The 20,793-nt window shown below is 42.5% G+C and overlaps 1 protein-coding gene across 4 annotated transcripts; it reads right to left on the bottom strand.

Moving 5' to 3' along the window:
• Positions 1 to 4,995: 4,995 nt before the first annotated feature.
• On the bottom strand, positions 4,996 to 18,009 carry agpat9l (1-acylglycerol-3-phosphate O-acyltransferase 9, like). 4 transcript variants are annotated; one of them, XM_090191076.1, is made up of 15 exons: positions 17,916 to 17,990; positions 17,162 to 17,285; positions 15,899 to 16,071; positions 15,146 to 15,212; positions 13,205 to 13,353; positions 12,742 to 12,887; positions 12,220 to 12,294; positions 12,014 to 12,103; positions 11,760 to 11,853; positions 11,400 to 11,515; positions 10,977 to 11,032; positions 6,720 to 6,805; positions 6,447 to 6,575; positions 6,289 to 6,368; positions 4,996 to 5,598 (listed from the first exon to the last, which is right to left on the bottom strand). In XM_090191076.1, exons 3-15 carry the CDS (start codon positions 16,040 to 16,042, stop codon positions 5,484 to 5,486), a joined length of 1,347 nt encoding a protein of 448 aa, XP_090047202.1. In that variant the 5' UTR covers positions 16,043 to 16,071; positions 17,162 to 17,285; positions 17,916 to 17,990; the 3' UTR covers positions 4,996 to 5,483. The 4 variants fall into 4 exon arrangements, with proteins under 4 accessions (XP_090047202.1, XP_021477713.1, XP_090047203.1 ...); XM_021622038.3 differs by lacking the exon at positions 17,162 to 17,285 and having other exon boundaries at positions 17,916 to 18,009; XM_090191078.1 differs by lacking the exons at positions 4,996 to 5,598; positions 6,289 to 6,368; positions 6,447 to 6,575; positions 6,720 to 6,805 and adding exons at positions 9,805 to 10,055; positions 10,777 to 10,864.
• Positions 18,010 to 20,793: the final 2,784 nt, after the last annotated feature.

Genomic DNA, 20,793 nt, shown 5'->3' with positions numbered 1-20,793 from the left:
TGAAAACCCGAAACATTCCCGTGTGGTACAAACACTGACACAGGAGACAACCACCCACAAAACCCAACACAAAACAGGCTACCTAAATATGGCTCCCAATCAGAGACAATGACTAACACCTGCCTCTGATTGAGAACCATATCAGGCCCAAACACAGAAACAGACAAACAAGACATCCAACATAGAATGCCCACTCAGATCACACCCTGACCAAACAAAACATAGAAACATACAAAGCAAACGATGGTCAGGATGTGACAGATGCTGAGCAGTTGCCATACCAGGTGGTGATGCAACAGGTCAGGATGCTCTCGATGGTGCTGCTGTAGAACTTTTTGAGGACCTGGGGACCCATGCCAAATCTTTTCAGTCTCCTGAGAGGGAAAAGGTTTTGTCATGCCCTCTTCACGACTGTCCAGGTCCCATTCAGATGTTGCAGTTCAATGAAAGCGTTGTCATCTTTATAGTTGTACAAACTCTTGTTTCTGACAGCTGACTGACACGGAACCGGAAACAAAACTCACAAACTACACCTGAACACTATAAAATAAAGCAAAACATACTCAATTCAACATATTTAGTCCCCTTAGTCCCCTCCCACATCCATATCCTCCTCAAAGCGTGCAAGATTTAGATTAATACCCCAAGTAGGACTTTCATTTAGGCTTTGGTTGTCGTGGATACAACAACAAACTCTTTTGTAAAACTCCACTGCCAGACAGCCACCACATTCTCCTGGTCAAAACAGATGCAGAACTGGACGGACAAATTTGTACACAAGGCTTAGGATACCAGCTATACTCTTCTAAGTCCCTAGACTTAGGTGTTTGTGCGATGTTTTAGTTTTTGCAGTGTGAGATGTAGTCGTTGTAGAAGAAGCAGAGATGCCTATATCTTCTGGAGCTGCAGGCAGAGTAGATGTGGGGATAGATACATCCATAGCATGGGCACCAGATGGCGTGAAGAAAGAGGCAAAACCTGTCAAGAACTGTGATTCCTATCTGAGAAGGTGGGTGAAATTATCTTTACTCTCTGTTGAATTAAAGGAGACATCTTGTTTAAAACAAATGTTGCATCCTGATGAAGCAAAACATATTTTGGGATTCATGTCCATGTGTGGCAATTTTTGCAATGCATCAAGTTCTCTCTGCTAAAATGGTCAATTAACATTTAACAATAATACAACTATTTAATAAAACCATGCCTCACACCATTTTAGGCTATTTCATTCTAACAGCATCTATGGATGTTTTCCATCAAAAGCATGTTTTTGTTGATGTGTCAAGCAAAACGTTACTTGTACAAAACAACTTTCCTGTTTTCATCTGGCCTACCTGTGATTTGGCTGGAGGAGTGGGAGGAAGGAATAACCTGTACATCAGTGGAGGCTGCTGAAGGGAGGAAGGCTCATAATAATGGCTGGAACGGCACATATTGAATTGCATCAAACACATAGAAACCCTGTTTGATTCCATCCCACTGATTCCGCTCCAGACATTACCACGAACCCGTCCTCCCCAGTTAAGGTGCCAACAACCTCCTGTGATATGCATGCATAATGATCTGCATGTCGTCGTGGCAGTAAAGGGAAAACACTGCATGAAACCTTAACACACACATTCCCTCTGTCTCCCTCATACACAACTTTTAAAACGTTAGGCACCAGAAATAAGACGTTTGACATAGTTTTGGCTGACATTTTTTTTATTTTTTTTTTATTTCACCTTTATTTAACCAGGTAGGCTAGTTGAGAACAAGTTCTCATTTGCAACTGCGACCTGGCCAAGATAAAGCATAGCAGTGTGAACAGACAACACAGAGTTACACATGGAGTAAACAATTAACAAGTCAATAACACAGTAGAAAAAAGGGGAGTCTATATATACATTGTGTGCAAAAGGCATGAGAAGGTAGGCAAATAATTACAATTATGCAGATTAACACTGGAGTGATAAATGATCAGATGGTTATGTACAGGTAGAGATATTGGTGTGCAAAAGAGCAGAAAAATAAATAAATAAAAACAGTATGGGGATGAGGTAGGTGAAAGTGGGTGGGCTATTTACCAATAGACTATGTACAGCTGCAGCGATCGGTTAGCTGCTCAGATAGCAGATGTTTGAAGTTGGTGAGGGAGATAAAAGTCTCCAACATTACCCCTATATAAATCATACATTTTGAAGCACATCGTTGTTTGTTATCAAACCAATAATTAGCGATCTGGGATAGGTATAAAACAGCCCGCGACATGGTTTGTGAAATTATATAAAATGCGCACGAATCGCGATAGAAATGTTAAAAAAGGCACATCCGGTAACATGGGTCATATTGTTTTAACCGTTTAGGCTAGAGACGATACGCTTTATTTGTTGTAAAACTGCCATGTTCCCTCTCTGACACTCAGAGGCTGCATGACAGTGAACTTGCAAAGTCTACTCAGACTGATCTGTGGTCTTGGTTATAACAGGCGATTGCTCGCTCAGCAGCGAGCTGCTCCATTGTAACAAATGTAAAAATCTAACAGAAGACTCATTAGAGTCTGGGTCTGCATCCCCGCTAAATCTTTTTTTAAATACAATGACGGAGGAATAGACGCGAAGAGCTGGTTGATGACAGCTGCCACACGTGATATGACATGCTCATGCAAGAGACTAGTGGCTGTTGCTTAAATTCAACTTAATTTATAAAAACAGACGTTATAAACATTTTATAACAGGCTCTAACAGGTCCTTTAGAACGGTAGGGCTGAACAACTCAGTAGTATCATGTGAAGGTACTAGGGTATTCTAAAATGTTGGTATAAATGTATGTTTTGGTAGCATGATACAGTGCGACCCGTCATTCAGGGCAGGTGGGGTTTTGAGCCCGACATTTTTTGCAAAAAAAAAAAAAAAAAATATATATATATATATATATATATATATATATATATTAAAAATACTTTTTGGGGGGAGCTTGCCTGTTTTGCATTTTATTTTGGCATTAATACGTGTCACATATCAGTTTGAAAATTATGTAAAAATAATATATATAATTGAGTTAACAAGGCCACATATAAACGTGGTCTCTTTTTTGTTTTCTTGAGTAAGGCAGCTCCAAAATGTAGGTGTTTCAGCCTAGCTCAGTGCTTTCTGTGGTGGGGCAAGCCAACAGAAAATATGGAGTGTTGCACCGTGATTGGCTCAGTGTTCTGTCACTCATGGTGTACTACGTCACCACCAAGTCTAAGCGTAGACTTAGAAAATTCTAGCCCCTTGGGTGCTGCCATAGAGTTACATTAGAAGTGCCCATCCAAGAAGGCTCAAGGTCATTGGCCACAGATAAAATGACTTCAAATCACGTTATATGTACAGTAGCTTTGATTGGAATGATCATGTCAACATCATACTTTCAAAATCTTAGCTAGCAGTCATCATCATGAATCAAGTCAACTATCTACTGGCAAATCATTTTTAATCCTTGTCATAGGAAGAGAAATAATGAAAATAAATTACAGATAAAACATGTCGGTGCTCATTGGCCATCCAACACAAGTTGGAAATCGCAAATTCAACGAGTGGTTTGAAAGGAATCAGTGACTGGCTGTGTGGTCCCAAATCTTGGATTAAGGGGCACTTTTCTACGGTTCAAATTATAAAATTCAACATTGGCCATGCTGTCAATGAAGCAAGATTTGTGCAGCGCTCAAAACAACTTAACTTGGAGGACCTCCGCGCCACCTTCCTGTTCAAGTGAGCCGAGCACAACGATGTGAGTCCAAAAATGTTTTGTATGCTGCTTCATAAATGATGTAATATGCCAGGGAGATATGTATACTGTAGCTAAGTGTCACGACTTCCGCCGAAGTCGGCTCCTCTCCTTGATCGGGCGGCGTTCGGCGTCACCGGCTTTCGTTACCGGCATTTTTCATGTATCCATTTGTTTTGTCTTGTTCCCTGCACACCTGGTTTTCATTCCCCAATCAATTCATATGTATTTATTCCTCTGTTCCCCATCACGTAGGATTGTTTGTGTTAAGTGTATTTTGATATTGTGGATATTGTTACGGTCATTATTTTTTGTCTGTTACGTGTTTTATGTTTTATAACATTTTATGTTATTTTGTGCTGTCATTTTGACTGGAATAAAAAGTGCGCCGGTTCACTACACTCTGCTCTCCTGCACCTCACTTCGCCTCCGATACACACCCCTAACACTAAGAAAGTAATAATAAGCATATTGTGTAGTAAGATGTTAGTAGCCATGTGCCTCACCCTAATAACTTGGTCTATATACCTCTAACTTTGCCTACTTTTGACTGTTCTACTGTAGCCTATAACCTGTTTTAGAGAAATGAATCATTGAATATTGCATTATTTAGCCGACGGTTCTAACTGGGTGTACAGAGAGAGCACTAAGAACAGCCCATGTTCTGAATTCTGTCGCTGTATGTTTTAAGTGCTAAAACAAATAGTTGTATTGACTAACGTTACATCTGTCCTAGCTCGCTCATTGTCTTTATTGAAATGACGGATTGCCTCCTATCCGCTTGGCATTCCCTTATGCCAGTTTGTACATCTCAATTGTCATTAGAAACCACATTTGTTTAAGCAAGTCAGCCATGTTTTTTTAAAAGGTAGTAAAAGAGGCTGAATGAACTGTTTCACTTCCAGAAAAGGCTCTGCTGACAGCCAGTTGTGGGCAGTGGTAAGATGTCGGGACAGCTTTATGTAGGTCCTAACAGTTTGTGGGCACCGTTTGAGTGCAATTAATGTATTGTTGTGTGTTGTGTAGTGGCTTTGCATTCCGTTGTTCATATTTTTTGCCCCACCAAGATTTACATGCTAAAATCGCCACTGCCGTGATATCAAATTGTGGTACCGGCATACCATGCAAAACTAGTCTCAGCACTGTTTATGAAACATTTAAAATCAGCAATTCACAATCAGTTTTACTGATTCTGACTACCTTGTTCTAGTAGCTGAGCTTGTTAATAAACACACCCCTAAAACAGGGAACAGCTGAAGACTAATGTTTATTTTCAAACAATTAGCAGCATTGATTGATCTACTGGGCTCAACATACAGGGGGGGAAAAAAACATTCAGACAAAAAATAAACAGTCATGGTATATGCATAACAAAACTCTGACATTCAGAACTCTGGGATTAAACAACAACAAAAAGTTATACGGTCACAAGGTTATTAATTCATTCGAATGCCAAACAGGATTTCATAGTCATTTCCTAGCAGAACCATTTTTTTACAGCAGCACAATAAAGAGCTATTCCAATCGGACCTGCCACCCCATCTCCTTTACAGTTCCATTGCACTAGTGTTGACACAGTCTTTCCAATGTAATGCGAATTGGCTTATCAGTTATCATACAGTCTACAAGACACTGTCAATGTTACATCCCTGAATGGTCCATCCACACGATGGCAGTCTAGTCCATGGTCATCGGTATTAGTCAGTCATCAGGCAGGGATGTGGTAGTGGAGGGTGTCAGTCACTGTGACTGCTGTTGTCCTCCTCACTCCCAACCACCATGCTGCTGTACATCTTCTGCTGCTCCTCTTTAAACATATCCTTCACCTTGGCCCTCTTCAGGCCCCCATCCCTACACAGAAACAAACACACGTAAGAAACATTTACATTTGTAATTTAGCAGACACACTTATACATTTCATACTTTTCCCAAACTGGTTCCCTGTGGGAATTGAACCCACAACTCTGGCGTTGCAAGCGCCATGCTCTACCAACCGAGCCACATGGGACCAACGTATCTGTGCTCAAGCGAATCTACAGCAATTCTGTGTGCCTTTTTTTTGTTTTCCCTTTATTTTAACAAGGAGACCCATTGAGACCAAGGTCTCTTTTACAGGGGAGCCCTGCATGTTTATTTAACTAGGCAAGTCAGTTAAGAATACATTCTTATTTACAATGACGGCCTACATCGGCCAAACCAGGACGATGCTGGGCCAATTGTGCTCTGCCCTATGAGATTCCCAATCGCGGCCTGGATTCGAACCAGGGTGTCTGTAGTGACGCCTCAAGCACTGAGATGCAGTGGCTTAGACCGCTGAGCCACTCAGGAGCAACACAATTTACAAATAAAACATAATACACATTTACAAGATGACAAAACACACAAGAGAAACAATCCCATTCCTCAGCAAAGAGGTCCCCAATGCCTTCACTGCCTAGGTCAAAGACAGTCCAGTACGAGGCTGTCAAATGTTTATGCCTAGGCTCTAGTGCAAGTGAATTATCAGAAAATCCTTATAGAAGGACGGAAGGATATTCTTACCAGGACAAGTCCACTAGTCCCCCCTGATGTGCGATGGCAGACTTGACTCTGTTGGCAAACTGGACAGCATCCTCCCCTGCCTGTGAAAAGAAGAGATAGATCAGTGGCACTTGGTGCATGGCTGGCAGGTTGTGTGTGTCTGTGTGTTGTATACACACCTGTTGGGTCATGGCTGGCAGGTACCAGACGTTGCAGACTATAGCCCAGCTGGTCATCATCCTCAGCAGGTAGCTCACCATGTTGTACTTGGCACTGTTCCAGAATGCATCCCCAAACTGAGGGTCATACTGCGGGAGGGAGATGGTCCCACAGTTGACAGAACACCTCTTCAAAGATGTGCTGACATTTTCTTGCAATTTACCCAATGCCATCTTTACGTGATTTAGGGAAAAGTCAACTACTGGACAGAAGCAGTGATATTGATGCCTCACCTTTATGGCTACTGGGTATATCGTTCCTCCAATCTCAAAACTTCCCTTTTTGAACATCATGACAGACGTGTTGTTGATACAGGTCCCTGAAGACACCAGAAATATGCACTGTAGATAAGCCACAACCACCAAACATACAGTATACAGATCCTATGATAACAACAATACTCTCCAAAATGACAGAAAAGGGTGAAAACTGCAAGGCCCTGCATGAGATATACAGTGGGGCAAACACGTTTTTAGTCAGCCACCAATTGTGCAAGTTCTCCCACTTAAAAATATGAAAATTACAGGCCTCTCTCATCATAGGTACACTTCAACTATGACAGACAAAATTAGGTGGAAAAAAATCCAGAAAATCAATTTCAATTTATTTGCAAATTATGGAAAATAAGTATTTGGTCACCTACAAACAAGCAAGATTTCTGGCTCTCACAGACCTGTAACTTCTTCTTTAAGAGGCTCCTCTGTCCTCCACTCGTTACCTGTATTAATGGCACCTGTTTGAACTTGTTATCAGTATAAAGACACCTGTCCACAACCTCAAACAGTCACACTCCAAACTCCACTATGGCCAAGACCAAAGAGCTGTCAAAGGACACCAGAAACAAAATTGTAGACCTGCACCAGGCTGGGAAGACTGAATCTGCAATAGGTAAGCAGCTTGGTTTGAAGAAATCAACTGTGGGAGCAATTATTAGGAAATGGAAGACATACAAGAACACTGATAATCTCCCTTGATCTGGGGCTCCACGCAAGATCTCACCCCATGGGGTCAAAATTATCACATGAACGGTGAGCAAAAATCCCAGAACCACACCTAGTGAATGACCTGCAGAGAGCTGGGACCAAAGCAACAAAGCCTACCATCGGTAACACACTACGCCGCCAGGGACTCAAATCCTGCAGTGCCAGACGTGTCCCCCTGCTTAAGCCAGTACATGTCCAGGCCCGTCTGAAGTTTGCTAGAGAGCATTTGGATGATCCAGAAGAAGATTGGGAGATGGTCATATGGTCAACTCGTCGTGTTTGGAGGACAAAGAATGCTGAGTTGTATCCAAAAAACACCATACCTACTGTGAAGCATGGGGGTGGAAACATCATGCTTTGGGGCTGTTTTTCTGTAAAGGGACCAGGACGACTGATCCGTGTAAAGGACAGAATGAATGGGGCCATGTATCGTGAGATTTTGAGTGAAAACCTCCTTCAGCAAGGGCATTGAAGATGAAACGTGGCTGGGTCTTTCAGCATGACAATGATCCCAAATATACCGCCTGGGCAATGAAGGAGTGGCTTCGTAAGAAGCTTTTCAAGGTCCTGGAGTGGCCTAGCCAGTCTCTAGATCTCAACGCCAAAGAAAATCTTTGGAGGGAGTTGAAAGTCTGTGTTGCCCAGCAACAGCCCCAAAACATCACTGCTCTAGAGGAGATCTGCATGGAGGAATGGGCCAAAATACCAGCAAGACTTACAGAAAACGTTTGACCTCTGTCATTGCCAACAAAGGGTATATAACAAAGTATTGAGATAAACTTTTGTTATTGACCAAATACTTTTTTCCCACCATAATTTGCAAATAAATTCATTAAAAATCCTACTGTGATTTTCTGGATTTCTTTTTCTCATTTTGTCTGTCATAGTTGAAGTGTACCTATGATGAATATTACAGGCCTCTCATCTTTTTAAGTGGGAGAACTTGCACAATTGGTGGCTGACTAAATACTTTTTTGCCACACTGTGTGTGTGTGTGACTTGTATATACTGTATACAGCAGTGGTTCCCAAACTTTTTAAAGTCCCGTAACTCCTTCAAACATTCAACCTCCATCTGTACCCCCTCTCGCACCAGGGTCAGCGCACTCTCAAATGTTGTTTTTTGCCATCATTGTAAGCCTGCCACACACACTATACATTTATTAAACATAAGCATGAGTGCGAGTTGTCGTCGTAACCCAGCTTGTGGGAAGTTTCAAAGAGCTCTTATAGGACCAGGGCACAAATAATATAACAATAATCAATCATTTTGCTATTTATTTAGCCATCTTACACACAACTTTATTTGTTCATCAAAAAATGGTGAATAACTCACCACAGGTTAATGAGAAGGGTGTGCTTGAAAAGATGCTCATAACTCTGCAATGTTGAGTTGTATTGGAGTCTCAGTCTTAAATCATTTTCCACACAGTCTGTGCCTGCATTTAGTTTTCATGCTAGTGAGATCCGAGAATCCACTCTCACATATGTACATGTCTTAACAGCGCAATTTGCCAAGGCAAGAAACTCTGAGCGTAGTATCCAGAAATCTGGCAGTGGCTTCTGATTAAATTGAATTTTCACAGGCTCTTTTTTTCAGATATCGGTAAGTGGACTAGAGGCAGGGCATGAAAGGTATAGAGAATCCAGTGGTATGTGTCGTCTGTTTCAGGAAAGTATCTGCGTACCCAGCTTAATCAGGTGCTTCGATATATCACATTTGACATTGTCCGTAAGCTTGAATTCATTTGCACTCAAAAAAAATCATACAATGATGGAAAGACCTGTGTGTTGTCCTTGTTAATGCAGACAGAAAAGAGCTCCAACTTCTTAATCATACCCTCAATTCTGTCCTGCACATTGAATATAGTTGCAGAGAGTCCATCTAATCCTAGATTCAGATCATTCAGGCGAAAAAAGACATCACCCAGATAGGTCAGTCGTGTGAGTAACTAGTCATCATGCGAGCGGTCAGACAAGTCAAAATTATGGTCAGTAAAGAAAACTTTAAACTCGTCTCTCAATTTAAAAAAAAAACGTGTCAATACTTCGCCCCTTGATAACCAGCACACTTCTGTATGTTGTAAAAGCATTACATGGTCGCTACCCATATCATTACATAATGCAGAAAATACACAAGCGTTCAGGGGCCTTGCTTTAACAAAGTTAACCATTTTCACTGTAGTGTCCAAAACATCTTTCGAGCTGTCAGGATTTCCCTGGCAGCAAGAGCCTCTCGGTGGATGCTGCAGTGTACCCAAGAGCCTCTCGGTGGATGCTGCAGTGTACCCAAGAGCTTCTCGTGGATGCTGCAGTGTACCCAAGTGGCGTCGGGAGCAACTGCTTGCACGTGCGTTACCACTCCACTATGTCTTCCTGTCATGGATTTTGCACTATCAGTACAGATACCAACATCTTGACCACCAAATTCAATTTGATGTCAAAAAGCTGTCCTGTACTTTAAAAATATCCTCTCATGTTGTCCTTGTTTCCAGAAGAGGATGTCTTCCTTAATTGACCCCCCATTAACGTAACGGACATATACCAGGAGATGTGCCAGGCCCTCCACGTCTGTTGACTCATCCAGCTGAAACGCATAGTAATTGTTTCAAAACATCTCCTGCCATGTCACTGATGCATCATGAAACAGTGTTGTTTGATTGAGACATCGTCTGTATAGTTTTTTTGGCCTTTTCTCCCAACATTGTCTCTGCCATATCGAAGGCAGCAGGAAGAATGAAGTCCTCCACAATAGTATGGGACTTGCCTGTCCTAGCCACTCGGTAGTTCACCATATAAGACGCTTCTAGCCCCTTCTTATTAATGGTATCTGTTGCTTTTATACATGTCTTACTACTCAAATGTCTTTATTTTTTACTAAAAAATCCTGTGGCTTATTTTTCAAAATGGTCATGTTTCGTTTCTAAATGTCTGCGCAAGAGTGAATGTTTCCCGTGAGAGAGTAACGGTTAATGTGATTGGATGTTAATTATTTGACTAGACTACCTGTATTTGACATTGTGTTGTTATTTCGCTGAACACTAGATGGTTTAAATTTATTTTTGGCAGTCAAACTAGGCTACTCAGGCGAGAAAAAAAAAAAATATAATCACCCAAATGTAGAGCCCCGTTGGAAAATACAAATGTACTGTTTGAAAATGTGAAGAAAATGATTTAAGTTTGGGAATACCTGGTATACAGCATATTTGTAGGTGTAGGATCAGCTTACCTAACTAACCAAGGCACTGGCTTAAATTAGTGTCTAAGGGCAACTTCATGCTAATCCATTTGGCCAATGTAGCACTTACCGATTCGGATAGTCCGGATTTTCCATCTGTAGATGCTCTACAGATAGTTTGTTGTTAGCATGACCATCTGTTGATAAGCAACTGCTTGCTAGGGTTAGGAGTAGAATAAGGGTGAGGGTTAAGCTTGGGGTTAAGGTTAGAGTTAGTAGATTGTAGAGCATCTACAGATGGACTGACTATCCAAATTAAATAGAACCCACCTTCTGGAAAGATCAATATAGGAAGCTTTGTGTTGTCATTCACGTGATCCGTCAACCTGTAAACATTCATAACAGTTAGAAAACCTAACTTTATATCTGGGAGGAGTATGAACATAGCTCCAACTGAAACTATAATGCATGTCCATATCAGAAAATGTCCGTGTTAAATTATATCCCTAATTGTCAATGGCAATGACCAATACATTTGTGCATGAATGTGCTAACGTTTGGTTTTACTGACAAGCACTTATAAAGCAGAGAACATACTGTAAGTAAGCTGTCTGGCAGGAGTACATTATCAGGATGAGGAAATATGATTAGATATGACTGATTTTTTGTCTGTAGCCATTTTCAATGGGCATGTCATTGCTTGTCTGAACATTGTAGGTAGAGATGGGAATAACAGTGAACAGGTAAGCTCACCTCTTGGCCACCAGGTGGCGATCTTTCATATCCGCTCTCTCAAACCAGATGTGAGGACAGGACCTGGCCATGGCCCTCTGCAGCACTCCCATCAGACCACCATGTGACTGGCCCACCTAAAACACATCAAATAAAGTCCTCATAATTCCTTTCACAATCAATTCATCCGATTTGGATTAAAGAAGTATAAAGTAGTAAATTGCCAGATAAATGTAAGGTACATAAACATGCATAAAATGGTGTACAAAATAAAAAAAATAGGCTACACAGAGAGAAAGCAGTCAATTGAGCGTCAATCAACAAATTTCACACAGTTCAGCCATTTCAAGCGAGGCTTAATGTCAGCTTTATTTCACGTACCATGGCGTAACACCCATCGTTGCAGAGAATTACGATATCAATCGGGGAGGTGTGATTGGCCACACAGATTCCTCCTTTTCTGGGTCTGTTTTCTCTGTAAAACAAGATGGAGACCACACACACACACTCTAAAGTAAAATGAAAAAAATCTCTGCACACATCATGAGGACCAACAGTAGGGTCACTTGGGGACAGGATGGTGTGTAATAGCTTGCTGAGTAGAGATGTGCGAGAGGGGAGGTCAGTTAACTGACTTGTTATAGTAGTGGATGGTGCAGGAGAGGCCTCGGGCACAGATCCTGTAGCACATCACATGGACCCAATCGCTCAGCCAGGACTTCAGCCTACAGAACACACAGACGCTACCTTAAAGATGACTAAAATACAATGACGAGAGGAATGTCTCAGTCTTTAAAACAATCCTGTGTGAACTTGTAGATTGAAAGCTGTGTAAGTGTACCTCCAGTTCGGGAGGAATCCTACAGCAGTGGTTCCTATCACCAGCCAGGTCAGGCCTATAGATGCCAGCGTGATCCTGAAAGAAAACATTCTCACTCAGGAACATACATGACACAACAACACATTATGCTGGTCATGAGCCAACACTCCACACCACAGGAGGTTGGTGGCACCTTAATTGGGGAGGACAGGCTCGTAGTAATGACTGGAGCGGAATCAGTGGAATGGTAACTAATACACCAAACACATGGCCTCCAGGTGTTTGATGCCATTCGCGCCGTTCCGGACATTATTATGAGCCGTTCTCCCCTCAGCACCCACCTGTGCTCCACACTTTATTGATATCTGTGGTTGTGCATCCTGTCTATTCAGCCACTAGCTGGATTATTTGTGGTAAGCACTGCATTTATTATTACTGGTGCATGGCATGTATGTTTGGTTCAGGGATGTGAACTGTAGGAGAACTGAGGCCTTGCTATAGGGGAACAGTGATTCTGAATGATTTCACACTCCCAGGTGTTACCTGAGTGGAGCCAGGATGCAGTAGCGTATGAACACACCAAGCCCCCAGACCATAGTCAGTTTGAGGCTGATGTACTGGAAGTCGATGTTGGTCCGAGTTAGCAGGTTCCACGACACCAGCTCCTCTGACGAAAACCGCTGGGTCACCTTGAAATCAGAAGAAGAACATTACAAATAATGTAGGCCTACCTGTACAAAACAAAAGTCTGGACTTTGAATAGACGTTGTACTGTTTTTCCCAATCCTGAATCAACCCCTGGCCCTAAACACTTCCTGATGCCCCTTCGTTGATATGAAAGGACTGGACGTGTGCAGTAAAGGCAATAACTAGGAAACTCATCTTAGCCTACCAGAGAGTTAAGCATTACTGCATAGCTCAGATATATCAGGGGCCATCATGGAATATCTAGCATTAGGGGTACATTTGGAATTAGGCATCAATCTTATTCTAGTTGTGATCTCACCTCATCCTCTACGATGTCTTCGATGCCTCGTCTGTAGAAGTAGAAACAGTCGCTGAGTGTGAAGTCCCCTCCCACTGGTGTTTTAGGGCGACTGCGCCTCAACTCCCCAAGCGCCTCCTCCATAGAACCATCATCCCTCTGGATGAGGCCTGGAAATCCACACACAAAGATATCACCTAGTCAACCCTATATCATTTTCAGATGTGATCATATCATCTGTAGTTGATAAAGATTCATTTGTTTTATATTTTATCATCAATACAGACAACATTCACAGAGTCACAAACAAAGAGCTTCAAAGTCCAATAAGTTTGTTCATTTTGAATGACAAATATGTCAAACGACCATGGACATGTTAGGAGCTGTCGAGGAAGGAAATGAGTCACAGAACTGCAACACATTTAAGAGAGTGTCACCAACTAACTCACACTGTTGCTCCATATTGAGAAATAGAGATATCTTGGGCTGATAGTGATTCTTCCACTCAGCTAACCACAACCCTAGTCCTGATCCTAAACAGGTTAAATAAGAGATGACAGGCCATCAAACATAGTAAACAGCCCTTTGTGTGTCTATCATCTCGAGGTAATCACAGGTCTAGGATCAGATTACCCCACCACAGTGTATCCCTTCCTCCTAGAGGTCTGAAGGCAGTGAAATCAGCTGAGGAGACTGAATCTGATGACGCACGAGGCAAAGTTCAGGAGAGAGAGAGAAAGAGTGACTGACTTTATGCTGAATTCAATCAATCCTGCTAAAGCAATGTTTATGCTGGACCCATTTGTTTTCTTTGAAAACTACAACCAGCATCTACAATGAGGGGAGTACAATACAGAAACCATCCTGTGAGTTTATATATAACAAATTAAAATAGCATCTTGATGTGCTGTGCTAGCTAGTGAACACAGCGCTGTGAGTTTGATTGAATTGCCCCCTGACAAACTTATAAGACTGCTGATTGTGAAGTGACTGCATCAGTGGATAGATAGGTAGCCAGCACAGAGCCACATCATTCAGCACAGAACATTGTAAATTCTCACGATCACAGTCTGCTAATTAACAGAGACTGCTCCAAGCCTTCCACTGCAAGCACTATAAAAATAAATAAACACATCAAATCAGGTTTACACCGTCTCTAGGTTCTCAGTGGTAAAATTAAGCAATAAGGCCCAAGGGGGTGGCGGTCCTGGCAATATACCACGACTAAGGGCTGTTCTTATGCGTGATGCAATGCGGAGTGCCTGGATACAGCCCTTAGCCGTGGTATATTGGTCATATACCACAAACCCCAGAGGTGCCTTATTGCTTTTATAAAGTGCTTACCAATGTAATTATGCAGTAAAAATTTAAGTATTGTCATACTGTCAGCCAATCATCATTCAGGGCTTGAACCATCCAGTTTATAATTTCATATAGGTTACCCCATCCCATCTAACGTGCCTTGAGCACATTGAAAATATATATATATATTATAAATGCAACCTATTTCAACCATTGACAGCTGACTGAAATCAGTCCTGACATGATATTTTCAATGCACTCCACAGAGGAAAACCTGTTTAACTACTATGGTACACTAACATACAGGATTTGTTCGAAGGCACTTTACATGTAAATTAGCTTCTGAACACAGCAGATAAACAACAGTGTCTTTGGGAACCAGTGTTGTTGAGAGAGAGGAGAAACAGACCGAATAGAAACATACTGTATATGTTTCTTTATGAGTTTCTCAATGGCAACGGGAGTGACTGAAAACGTTGAGGTTTCTCTTTCCACATTGGCCAGGCTTGTACGCCTAAATTATCAACCATGCAACTTTAGGGAATGCCCACAATCATTTCCTTATCAGAGACCAATGAGTAAATAAATCTCTCTATCCATTCATCCATCCTATATATCAATCAAGCAAATTAATCCAATGAGCTCTGCTCATTGGCTCACCGTTGGATGAGGAGGATTCGATTATATGCTGCTCTTTGTTGACTGTCTGGATCCTCAACGTGGCCCACTGGAGAATATGAGATGAGAAACATCTTTAGCCTTTGACATCTCACCCCATGACCCACAGCAGGACAGGAGAGAAAGGACATACAAATATTCACCCCTGAACTCTCACCCCAGATAAGCCCCTGGACAGGGTTTGAAAGTTGTTTTTTTCCAGGAGGCCACAAGGTTACAGGATGTTCAGATGGAAAAGTGCAGAGAACATACGTGCTTTTCTGTCAGAAATCATGTCAGTTCTATACATTTATTGCGATTCAAAGTTCCAAACATATTGCTCACCATATGTCTGCTGCAGAGAGACAGAGCCATGAGAAAACGAGCTTTGATCAGTCATGGAAATAAAAGTGCTGAAAACAAATTGGCTCCATATTTAAGAAGATGAGAACATGCTATGAAGGGAAATTATTACTGGAGTTTTGATGCAGGTGCAGCCCACCTACTCAAAATAATATTGTGATATGAAACTGTATCGATTTGTTTCTCCCTCACTAATGCTGTGGTATAAATACATACATTAAGACCACAAGTCTTATATTTAGGACATGATGAATAGATAACATTTAAGACAACTATAAACACATGAAGCTGTGCCCCTCACGTTGTCTGAGTGATGCAGTTTACCAGATTTTACAGAGTGTGTAAGTATTACATTTCCTCTTTCCCCCCTACTTCTGAACAGAGGCAGTTTACCTCAAGGGTTTTGACCAGGATCTTCATGTATGTCTCAGAGATGCCCAGGGAGAAGCCAAACATGGCAGGCACCATGAGAAGAGCCACAATGAGGTAGACCCACACCTTCAGCCCTGCCAGGACCACCACCCAGAAATCCTCCATCGCTACAGACCTCTCTACAGTATGTCACCCTGCAGAAACAACAACAGGTGATTGATAGTAGTAATAGCATAGCAAGCTTATGTGTAGGCTATGGGAGATAGGGACATAAACACACACATTGAACCAACATTGAAGGGTGTCAGAATAACCTCTCTGTGTGTAAGCGCAGGGTGTTGTTGGTTCAATATCTAACAGTACTACCTCAATTGCTACAGTTAAAGATATAATTCACCCAAATGACATATTGGTTTCCTTACCGTGTAAGCAGTCTATGGACAAGGTGAGACAGCAAATTAAATCCATGCTTTGATGCTTTGCATATGACATGTGAAAAATGCTAATATCTGTGATATTGACTTGCATTGGATTTGTTCCACAAATTCCTTAAAGAAAAAAATGTAGGTTTTGGAGACAGTGGCCAGGTAAACAAAACCAAAACATAGATCTCTGTCATACCATTTTCATAGACTGCTTACAGGGTAAGGAAAACATTTAGATAATTTTGTTGTTTGGGTGAACTATCCCTTTAACTATAGGCTAGAGAGGGTGGGAAATGATACCACTCAGATTTCAGGACAAACACCGAACATGGCTACACATCAGGTATGTGTGTGACTATGTAAAGCAGAATGAAACAAATATATATGAATAACATAGAATGTGCAATCTATTAGATCAAAAACACAAGGGGAGCTGAAATAGGCCTACTATACTTTACTAAAATATAAACGTGACATGTAAAGTGTTGGTCCCATGTTTCTTGAAGTGAAATCAAAGATTCCAAGAATGTTTCAAACGCACAAAAAGCTTCTCACAAACGTTGCGCACAAATTTGTTGACAATCCCTGTTAGTGAGCATTTCTCCTTTGCCAAGATAATCCATCCACCTGACAGGTGTGGCATATCAAGAAGCAGATTAAATAGCATGATCATTACACAGGTGCACCTTGTGATGGGGACAATAAAAGGACACTAAAATGTGCAGTTGTCACACAACAATGCAACAGATGTCTCAAGTTTTGATGGAGTGTGCAATTGGCATGCTGACTGCAGGAATGTCCCCCAGAGCTGTTGCCAGTTAATTAAATGTTCATTTCTCTACCATAAACTACCGCCAACCTCCTTTAAAAGAATTTGGCAGCACATCCAACCGGCTCACAACCACGTGTAACCATGCCAGCCCAGGAACTCCACATCCGGCTTCTTCACCTGCGGGATCGCCGGAGACCAGCCACCCGGACAGCTGATGAAACAGAAGTATTTCTGTCTGTAATAAAGCCCTTTTGTGGGGAAAAACGAATTCTGATTGGCTGGACCTGGTTCCCCAGTGGGTGGGCCTATGCCCTCCTTGGCCCATCCATGGCTGCGCACCTGCCCAGTCATGTGAAATCTATAGATTAGGGCCTAATACATTTATTTAAATTGACTGATTTCCTTATATGACCTGTAACAGTAAAATCGTTAATTGTTACATGTTGCGTTTATATTTGTATCAGTATAATAATGGGCTAACGTAGGCCTACTATCAACAAATCCAAGGCGCATGCCTGAAATGACAAGTTCAAACGCGACAGAAAGAAGCCCAGCATTTGATTATAGGCTAATACAAATCTATCTAGGCTGACGATTGGAAACTCAATTTAAAATAAACTTCACCAACTTTAGATTGCGCAACATATACGCTCGTCACGAAAATCCTCAACCGGAGACGCTCAATTCATTTCAACGTCAATAACCAATTATAAACAGAGTAGGCTATTGGACACAGCTAAACCAAATCGCTTGACAAAAAACTGTCAGCAAATTGTCCAGACCTGGCCGGACAATTACAAAGTTTGGTTCCCGATATTCAGCCCGGCGTGGTGGATCTTACCTGTCAAACTCCAGTCCATGTTACCATGCCCTTCCCTATTGTAGAACTCATACGACTATGTGTAAAGCTAACCACAATAGGGATTATCCACAATAGTGGAATTTGCGGATCGCTTTCAAAATAAAAGTCCATAATTGAAACGGATCCAAACGGCAACAAATAGAGGAATAATTCCACATTTGGATTAGATAATGCTAAACAAGGTTTAAATGTTGTTACATAACTTAAATACATTTTTGTATTTATTATTGACAAACAGTAAACAAACTGTTCAGATCCCACTGTGGCTGGAATAGACTGCATACTTGCATTGGGGCATATGCATTGTACAGCCTTAACTATAGAGAGCAGTGGTGGCTGGTGGGAGGAGCTATAGGAGGACGGGCTCATTGTAATGGCTGGAGTGAAATTAATGGAATGGTATCAAACACATCAAACACATGGACATCACATTTGACTCAGCTCATTAATTCCATTCCAGCCATTACAACGAGCCCATCATCAAATCAAAGTTTGTCATGTGCGCCGACAGTGAAATACTTACCGACAGTGAACGCTGACAGTGAACAGTGAAATGCTTACTTACTGCTCTAACCAATAGTGCGGAGAGAAAGTGTGTGTGTGTGTGTAGGTAAGTCAAGAAATAAAACAGTAAAAATACATTTGAAAATAAGAGTAGCAAGGCTATATACCTGTTAGTCAGGCTTATTGAGGTACTATGTACATGTGGGTTGGTTAAAGTGACTATGCATATATTATGAACAGAGAGTAGCAGTAGCGTAAAAAGAGGGGTTGGCGGGTGGTGGGACACAATGCAGATAGCCCGGTTAGCCAATGTGCGGGAGCACTGGTTGGTCGGGCCAATTGAGGTAGTATGTACATGAATGTATAGTTAAAGTGGCTATGCATATAAGATAAACAGAGTAGCAGCATAGAAGAGGGATTGGGGGAGCAACACAATGCAAATAGTCCGGGTAACCATTTGGTTACCTGTTCAGGAGTCTTATGGCTTGGGGGTAAAAACTGTTGAGAAGCCTTTTTGTCCTAGACTTGGCACTCCAGTACCGTTTGCCATGCGATAGTAGAGAGAACAGTCTATGACTGGGGTGGCTGGGGTCTTTGACAATTTTCAGGGCCTTCCTCTGACACTGCCTGGTGTAGAGGCCCTGGATGGCAGGCAGCTTAGCCCCAGTGATGTACTGGGCCGAACGCACTACCCTCTGAAGTGCCTTGCGGTCGGAGAATGAGCAATTGCCGTACCAGGCAGTGATGCAACCGGTCAGGATGCTCTCGATGTTGCAGCTGTAGAACCTTTTGAGGATCTCAGGACCCATGCCAAATATTTTTAGTTTCCTGAGGGGGAAGAGGCTTTGTCGTGCCCTCTTCACGACTGTCTTGGTGTGTTTGACCCATTCTAGTTTGTTGTTGATGTGGACACCAAGGAATTTGAAGCTTTCAACCTGCTCCACTACAGCCCCGTCAATGAGAATGGGGACGTGCTCGGTGGTCCTTTTCCTGTATTCCACAATCATCTCCTTAGTCTTGGTTACGTTGAGGGATAGGTTGTTATTATGACACCACCCGGCCAGGTCTCTGACCTCCTCCCTATAGGCTGTCTCGTCGTTGTGGGTGATCAGGCCTACCACTGTTGTGTCGTCAGCAAACTTAATGATGGTGTTGGAGTCGTGCCTGGCCATGCAGTCGTGGGTGAACAGGGAGTAGAGGAGGGGACTGAGCACGCACCCTTGGGGAGCTCCAGTGTTGAGGATCAGCGTGGCAGATGTGTTGCTACCTACCCTCACCACCTGGGGGCGGCCCGTCAGGAAGTCCAGGATCCAGTTGCAGAGGGAGGTGTTTAGTCCCAGGTCCCTTAGCTTAGTGATGAGCTTTGAGGATACTATGGTGTTGAACGCTGAGCTGTAGTCAATGAATAGCATTCTCACATAAGTGTTCCTTTTGTCCAGGTGGGAAAGGGCAGTGTGGAGTGCAATAGGGATTGCATCATCTGTGGATGTGTTTGGGCGGTATGCAAATTGGAGTGGGTCTAGGGTTTCTGGGATAATGGTGTTAATGTGAGCCATACCAGCCTTTCAAAGCACTTCATGGCTAAGGACGTGAGTGCCACAGGTCTGTAGTCATTTAGGCAGGTTGCCTTTGTGTTCTTGGGCACAGGGACTATGGTGGTCTGCTTGAAGCATGTTGGTATTACAGACTCAATCAGGGACATGTTGAAAATGTCAGTGAAGACACCTGCCAGTTGGTCAGCACATGCCCAGAGCACATGTCCTGGTAATCCATCGGGCCCCACAGCCATGTGAATGTTGGCTACGGAGAGTGTGATCACACAGTCGTCCGGAACAGCTGATGCTCTCGTGCATGCCTCAGTGTTGCTTGCCTCGAAGCGAGCATAGAAGTGATTTAGCTCATCTGGTATGCTCGTGTCACTGGGCAGCTCGCGGCTGTGCTTCCCTTTGTAGTCTGTAATAGTTTGCAAGCCCTGCCACATACGACGAGCGTCGGAGCCGGTGTAGTATGATTCAATCTTAGCCCTGTATTGACGCTTTGCCTGTTTGATGGTTCGTCGCAGGGCATAGCGGGATTTCTTGTAAGCGGCAGCTCTACCCTTTAGCTCAGTGCGAATGTTGCCTGTAATCCATGGCTTCTGGTTGGGGCATGTACGTACAGTCACTGTGGGGACGACGTCCTCAATGCACTTATTGATAAAGCCAGTGACTGGTGTGGTGTACTATTGAACATTCATATAGGACTGTAAAGCCTTACCTATGGAGTGTGCACCCATGGAGTGGGCTATCAGTTTACCTATTAACACCCACAGAACAGAACTACGTAGTTTGCACCAATATGAGCATCATACTTC

The sequence above is a fragment of the Oncorhynchus mykiss genome, chromosome 11 (genome assembly GCF_057628025.1).
Source record: "Oncorhynchus mykiss isolate SJ-2025 chromosome 11, ASM5762802v1, whole genome shotgun sequence".
In the NCBI taxonomy this organism is placed as follows: Eukaryota; Metazoa; Chordata; class Actinopteri; order Salmoniformes; family Salmonidae; genus Oncorhynchus; species Oncorhynchus mykiss.
This window is presented reverse-complemented; position numbering and strand designations above follow the sequence as displayed.